The 7,785-nt window shown below is 42.9% G+C and overlaps 1 protein-coding gene across 3 annotated transcripts in view; it reads left to right on the forward strand.

Moving 5' to 3' along the window:
- The window catches only part of LOC114470955 (ETS-related transcription factor Elf-2-like), a 17,251-nt gene extending 11,813 nt beyond the window's left edge, over positions 1 to 5,438 (forward strand). For all 3 annotated transcript variants that reach the window (XM_028459403.1, XM_028459405.1, XM_028459404.1), the window contains exons 8-9: positions 121 to 363; positions 4,630 to 5,438. In XM_028459403.1, the coding sequence (XP_028315204.1) occupies positions 121 to 363; positions 4,630 to 5,095 (709 nt within the window). In that variant the 3' untranslated portion in view covers positions 5,096 to 5,438. The remainder of the gene's footprint in view (positions 1 to 120; positions 364 to 4,629) is intronic.
- Positions 5,439 to 7,785: the final 2,347 nt, after the last annotated feature.

Below are 7,785 nucleotides of genomic sequence, written 5' to 3' on the forward strand. Positions count from 1 at the left end.
ATCAGACGTAGGGAACGTGTTTGTTTACGTGTTCCATAGACTGGTGCACATGATTTTAGAAGTGATCCACCCCCAATAGTGTGTGTGCGTGCTATCTATGTAACCCGTGTGTGTGTCCAGGTACTACTACCAGCGTGGTATCCTTGCTAAGGTTGAAGGTCAGCGTCTGGCGTACCAGTTCAAGGACATGCCCAAAAACATCCGTGTGATTGAAGAGGAGGAGGGGGAGGGGGAGGAGCTGGAGGAAGGGGAGGCCCTGGTGTCTGGCCCGCACCTGGCTCTCCAGCAGAGCCCTGTGAGCCTCTCCTCTACTGCTGGACAACAAACCTACGTCACCGTCATCCCCAGCAGCGCCGCCAGCAGGTTAGGATATAACGTGTGTATTTATATACATATACAGTGGGTACAGAAAGTATTCAGAACTCTTTAAATGTTTCTCTTTGTTTCATTGCAGACATTTGATAAAATAAAAAAAGTTTATTTTATTTCATTAATGTACACTCAGCACTTATGACCATGTGATATTTCACTTTTTCTTTTTTAATACATTTACAAACATTTCTACATTTCTGTGTTTTTCTGTCCAGATGTGATGCTGAGTGTCTATTAATGAGAAATAAAATCAACTTTTTTATTTTAGCAAATGTCTGCAATGAATCAAAGTGAAACATTTAAAGAGTTCTGAATACTTTCTGTAACCACTGTATTTATATATAATAATCCAGCAGGTTAGGATATATCGTGTGTGTGTGTATATATATATATATATATATATGTGTGTGTATAGCATATTTTTGGGACTCTAAGGATTATAAGCTACACTATCAATGAATGGGTCTGACCTGATCTATTTTCATACATAAGGCACTGGTTTATTATTATTATTATTATTAAGGCGCATTAAGCGAAACAAAATAGTCCGATAAGTCAAACTTTATTCAACTCTTTAACAATAACTCAACATTGTTCAGGTTTAACACATAAAATATAGTTCAGTCTTCATCTTCATCTCAAACAGAATCTCCTCATTATGTGACTCAGCTGTTCAGTGATGATTCCAGACCTTAGACTGGTCCCTTAGCCCAGCCATCCATGGTCCACTGGTAGATAGAGGCGTGTTTTGGTGAATGTGTCATCCAATGCTCCCATGCTGCTCACAACGTATCGACCTGTTGACACCAGCATCCAGCGGTTGGAGGTCTTTGGTTAATCCACCCAGAATGACCGTATCGGTGAGATGGACACGCATGGAGTCATAGATCAATAGGGATGGATCTCCTGACGTAAACTTCTCTCAGCCACTCACTCATCTTCTCCTCGTCCATCCAGCCCTTTGGGTTAGCCTTGATGATGGAACGGCTGGAAACGTTTCTTTTGACAAAGTCTTTGACCATGGGTGGTAGTTTTTGGTCTTTAGCCTGGTAACAGAGAACTACAGTGATGTCCTGTGGTGTAGATACTGTATGGGTCCCTGTTTTCTCCACAGTACGGTTCATGGGGAGGTCAAAGGAGAGGGGGTCCTCATCCATGTTGGTGATGTGTTCAGCAGGATCTTCTTTTCAGTGAACTTATTCTTGCAGTAAATGTGAAAATGGCCAGTTTTTTTTTCATAATCCTTTGGCAGTTGCTGCGAGATGGTATTTCTGGTGTGGATGGAGAGATTACGCCTTTTCATAAACCGGAAGCACCAAGAAGGACCTCCTCAGAAGTTGTTGATCTTCATGTCAAGTGTTATCACTGCAGCTTTGAGTGGAATAACCCACTGTTGATCTTTGTTCTGTAACTGTGGCCATCTCTCTCTGTTCTCTCTGAAACTCTGTTTGGTCGCCTTCCATTGATTCATTAATGATGAATTCTCTCACAGCTGATCTATTCTCATGCTCTAAAGCGTGACTGATAGCTTTCAGTTTGAAATCTGCTTTGTAAGCACCATTTAGGGGTCCTTATACACACACACGTTAACGCTGGTATTACTGGTATGTTGAAGCACAGTACTGGTACATATCACTCCACGAGGCACCTGACTACGGTAGCCCTGAAATGCCAAAAATCCATCAAGCGGTGCAGCTTCATAGTTTACCAAAGTTGTACTAAAACATTTTGACATATTAATACATAAGGCGCACTGTCGTTTGAAATTTAAATTAAAGAATTTTAAGTGTTCCTTATAGTCTGAAAAATACAGTACATATAATAATCCAGCAGGTTATAATATAACATGTATATACTGTGTGTATATATATATGTCTACACACACCTGTTCTAATGCCAGGTTTTTGTGATGTAAAAAAATGACACAAACTTCACAACTTTTTCCACCTTTAATGTGACCTAGAACCTGTACAATGATATTAAAAACAAACTAAAACCTTTAAAGGGGAAAATAAAAACTAACCTGGTTACATAAACTAATACTGTTATTCCAGCACTCAGTGTTTGTGGGTCAGTCTATCAGAGTGGAACATCTTGATGAGGTCATATTTACCCACTCTTCTTTACTAAACTGCTCTAAATGTGAGGACATCTCCTGTGTACAGCCCTCTTCAGATCATTAGGATCATTGTGGTGATGAAAGATAAAGTTCTTCTTCATCTTCAGATTTCTAACAGAAGTCTGAAGGTTTTGTACCAACACTGTCTGGTATTTAGAACTGTTCATAATTCCCTCCACCCTGACTAAAGCCCCAGTTCCAGCTGAAGAAAAACAGCCCCAAAGCATGATGCTGCCACCACCATGCTTCACTGTAGGCATGGTGTTCTTTTGGTGATGAGCAGTGTTGTTTTTGCACCAAATGTACTGTTGTCACATGTTCTACACAGACAGTACTTGTCAGAACTTCCTGCAGCTCCTTCAATGTTGCTGTCGGCCTCTTGGCAGCCTCCATGACCACTTTTCTTCTCGTCTAGTCATCAATTTATGACTGACGTCCTGTTCTTGGTAAAGTCACTGTTGTGCCATATTTTCTCTACTTGATGATGACTGTCTTCACTGTGTTCTATGTTATATTTAATTAATTAGAAAGTCTTTTGTAGCCTTCACTGACTGATATCTGTGAACAATGAGATCCTCTGATGCTTTAGAAGTTCTCTGAGGACCATGGATTGTTCTGGAAGATGTGGCTACAGAAATTTGAGGAAAAGCTTCTAGAACATCTGAACTTTATTTGGGGTTAATGAATGGTGACATGTTTGTGCTGACTCCATTTAACATGAGTTTGAATGTGATTGGTTACATTCACTTTCAGTAACTAGCACAACACTGGGCAGCATCATGTTGTGGGGCTGTTTTGCTGCAGCGGGAACTGGAGCTCTTCATAAAATAGACGGCATCATGAAGAAAGAACATCACGTAGAAATATTAAGGCAACATCGCAAGACATTAGCCAGGAAGCTAAAAGTAGGGTCTAAAAATGGGTCCTCCAAAAGGACAATCACCCTAGCCATACTGCCAAAATAGTGGCTTGAGGACAACAAAGTCAATGTCTTGGAGTTGCCATCACAAAGCCCTGATCTGAATCCCATGGAACATGTGTTCTATAGATCTGAAAAGTCGTGTGTGAGCGACAAACCTGACTCAGTTCCAGCCGTTCTGTCAGGAGGAATGGACTAGAATTACTGTGAAAACCAATGCACTTTAAATACCAGGTTTGAGGAGTAATGGATTACAAGTCACGCCGTTACGTAATCTGGATACAAAACTAACATTACTGTAATCAGTGGCAATGCCCCCCCTCCGCCCCCTGCAAACCTGGCATATGTTTTAAAGACAAAAACAAATCCTGTCTTGTTGAAATGTAAATATAAATAAATAAAGGCTGCAGGATGTTTGTTAATGTAGGAAACAATTTTCAGCAAATAGTTTATGGCACACATTTAATTAAAGTCACTACCTGTACATTACATGAGAGACATGCTGGCAGCAGTATAGTAATTAAACATCTTTTTTCTAGTAGAAATGATGATTGTTACTATGCTGTGTCTGTATCCTTTGTAGCTAGAACTATAGTTGTTTTATAATACTCATTATAATGATTATAGTATGGTCTGTGGTCTAGGTCAATTATTCAAATGAATTAATGAGTAAACTGATTAATAATAATATTTATTTAAACTACTGTGGGTTCTCAGTGTTAAACTAAAACATTTCCACTGTCAAAGCTTTGTTTAAAATAATACAGAGTTTCTATCCTTTTGTGTCATTATTTGGTGTTGAAGTAATCCAAAAAGTAACTAAGTAATCTGATACATTACTTTATAGTAAGTTACTGATTCCATTTTTTAACAGTGTAATTGTAGCGGATTACTTATTTAAAGTAATCCTCCCATCCCTGCTAAATACTAAGGAAATGTATGTGAACATTTGACCTCAAAGAAACATCTGTCTCATGATTGTGTCGTTGAGCAAAATGAAATCATGATAATAATAATCCTAAATGACCTGAAACATGAGAGCTTTAATCTGATTTCAGCGTTTAGTGTATGTAAACTGTACATATATATATACATATATAATATAGCAGGTTAGAGGACCATCATCACTACAACACTTAGATATAGATAATATATATGTTTACTGTGTGTAGCTCTGTAAAACTCACCCCCCCCCCCTCCCTCTTTCTTTCCCTCCCAGGCCTCTCAGAGCGATGCCATTGGTCGTTACCAACTCTCTGGGTCAGGTGACGTTAAACTCCACCCCCATCCTCACTACGGCTACAGGAGTCCCAGGGGGAAGTGCCCCGCCCCCTAAACTGGTGATCCAGGCCCTGCCCACCATGGTGCCCCCCAGCTCTAAAGTAGGAGAGAAGATCACCATCATCACCATCCCAGCCAATCAGCTGGCTACGCTGATGCAGACCACGCCCACAGCCCACCTCCCTCAGCTGTTTCAGGCCAAACCCACGGTGTCCAGCCGCTCCGTGCCACAGCTCATCCTGGCCAAGCCCCAGCCCCAGCCCCTCCCCCAGCTCTCCATCCAGGTTCAACAGTCACAGCTCGTGGCCCCCAGAGTGGTGGTGGACCCCCCAAAGTCCTCTAACATTCAGCCTGAAATGGGCCAATCAGAGGCTGCTCCAGACCCACCTCAACTAGAGACCTAAAACACGCCCCCTCAGAGCCACAGACTGGGACTGGGAGGGTCTGGTGGGGGCCCCTGGGGGCCGTTGTAAATGAAAGTTTTTTTGTAATCACACATATTGTAAAGCCTGAGAAATGTAAAAAGCTTTTTTGATACTCAGCAAGTATATTTGAATACTGTGTAGATGAACCTGGCTCTGTTTCTGCTCTTAATGTCTATCAATTGCTTCTCCCTGATTCCTCAACAGGAAGTCACCGTAAAACGCTCAATGTGTGAAGTATAATAACATATTTTTGTTTGTTCTGTGGATTATTGAAGTAGATTTTACTGAAACATGTCGATAAAAAGAAGCTTTTGAAGCCAAATGTACGTACACAATTTATTTATAACACGCACACAGATATATATACACACACACACACACACACAGGGTACAGAAAGTTATTCAGATCTCTTTAAATGTTTCACTCTGTTTTTATTTCTCATTAATGCACACTCAGCACCACATCTGGACAGAAAAAAACAGAAATCTAGATATTTTTTACAAATGTATTAAAAAAGAAAAAGTCAAATATCACATGGTCATAAATATTCAGACCCTTTGCTCATTATTGAGTAGAAACATCTTCTGAGCTCGTACAGACATGAGTTTTCTTGGGAATGATGAAGCAAGTTTTCCACACCTGGATTTAGGGATCATCTGACATTCTTCTTGTAGATCTTCTCCAGTTCTGTCAGGTTGGATGGTGAACGTTGGTGGACAGACATTTTCAGGTCTCACCAGAGATGATCAGTAGGGTTTAGGTCAGGGCTCTGGTTGGACCAGTCAACACTGGTCACAGAGTTGTTCTGAAGCCACTCCTTTGTTATTGTAGCTGTGTGCTTAGGGTCATTGTCTTGTTGGAAGGTGAACCTTCAGCCCAGTCTGAGGTCCTGAGAACTCTGGAAGAGGTTTTCTTCTAGGATATCTCTGTACTTGGTCACATTCATCTTTCCTTCAATTGCAACCAGTCGTCCTGTCCCTGCAGCTGAAAAACACCCCCATAGCATGATGCTACCACCACCATGTTTCACTGTTGGGATTGTATTGGGCAGGTGATGAGCAGTGACTGGTTTTCTCCACACATACCACTTATTTCTCATAATCTGGGAGTCTTTCATGTGTTTTTTGACAAACTCTACGCAGGCTTTCATATGTCTTGCTCTGAGGAGAAGCTTCCATTGAGCCACTCTACCATAAAGCCCTGACTGGTGGAGGGCTGCAGTGATAGTTGACTTTGTAGAACTTTCTACTATCTTCATACTGCATCTCTGGAGCTCAGCCACAGTGATCTTTGGGTTCTTCTTTACCTCTCTCACCAAGGCTCTTCTCACACGATTGTTCAGTTTGTCTGGACGACCAGGTCTAGGAAGAGTTCTGGTCGTTCCAAACTTCTTCTATTTAAGGATTATGGAGGCCACTGTGCTCTGAGGAACCTTCAGTGCTGCAGAAATTCTTCTGTAACCTTGTCCAGATCTTTGTCTTACTACAATTCTGTCTCTGAGCTCCTTGGGCACTTCCTTCAACCTCATGATGGTCATTTGCTCTGACATGCACTGTGAGCTGAAAGGTCTTATATAGACAGATGTGGCCTTTAATAATCAATCAATCAGTTTCATTAAACACAGCTGGACTCTAATGAAGGAGCAGAACCATCTCAAGGAGGATCAGAAGAAATGTACAGTATGTGAGTTAAATATGTGTCACAGCAAAGTGTCTGAATATTTATGACCATGTGATATTTCACTTTTTCTTTTTTAGTAACTTTGTAAACATTTCTACATTTCTGTTTTTTTCTGTCCAGATGTGGTGCTGAGTGTGCATTAATGAGAAATAAAATGAACTTTTTTGATTTTAGCAAATGTCTGCAATGAAACAAAGAGTGAAACATTCAAAGGGGTCTGAATACTTTTTGTACCCACCGTATACACACACACACACAGATATACACACACACTCACTTGGTGCCTCATACATTCACTAAACACACATTCACAGGGGATAGAGAAGTGCCTCTCCATTGGGGAATGGTGGGGGCTCTCATTGCACAGTCTCTCCAGGCAGCGTCGGCGTGGGGGTGCCTCTTCCATTCGAGTGTGGCTTGGTGCTTGTGTCGTCTCCTGGTTGCCTTGGGGGAGGTCCCCGCGGTGTGTAGGCCTGGGGCCGCCTGCCGTGGCGGTTGGGCGCACTGGGGGCTGCTGGCGTCTGTGCCGGGGCTTGGGGCGGGGTTGCGCAGCACTTCGGGATGAAAGTTTGCTCTTCTAGTGGTCGAGGTCTCTGTCGGCTGCCTGGTAGGTCTCTCCTGCTATCTGCAGGCCGGTGGGTGGGTCCGGGCCACCTTTGGCTGGGGACTGCTGTACCGCAATGGATGTGTGCCATTGGTGTGCTTCCTTTTTGCGGTGGAGGCCATCAGTCGCTTGCATGCTGGTGGGGGGCGTTGCCCCATGGCTTGCGCTGTTTGTTCAGCGGCGGGGCCTTGGCTGCTGTCCTTATGCCATCTGGGGCTGTGGGGTCCTGCTGGTTCGTGGGCTGGGGTGGGGTGCTTACACTTGGGGGTTCCCTGTCTTGGGGGTGTGCTCTTGGGGTCCAGCAGGCTTGGCCTACTGACTGGGCCAGTTCTGGCGGAGGTCTTCCGGGGCGGGCCGTGCCCTTACATACCTACAGTTGTGGTG

Source organism: Gouania willdenowi, chromosome 10, assembly GCF_900634775.1.
Source record: "Gouania willdenowi chromosome 10, fGouWil2.1, whole genome shotgun sequence".
NCBI classification, from domain to species: Eukaryota; Metazoa; Chordata; class Actinopteri; order Blenniiformes; family Gobiesocidae; genus Gouania; species Gouania willdenowi.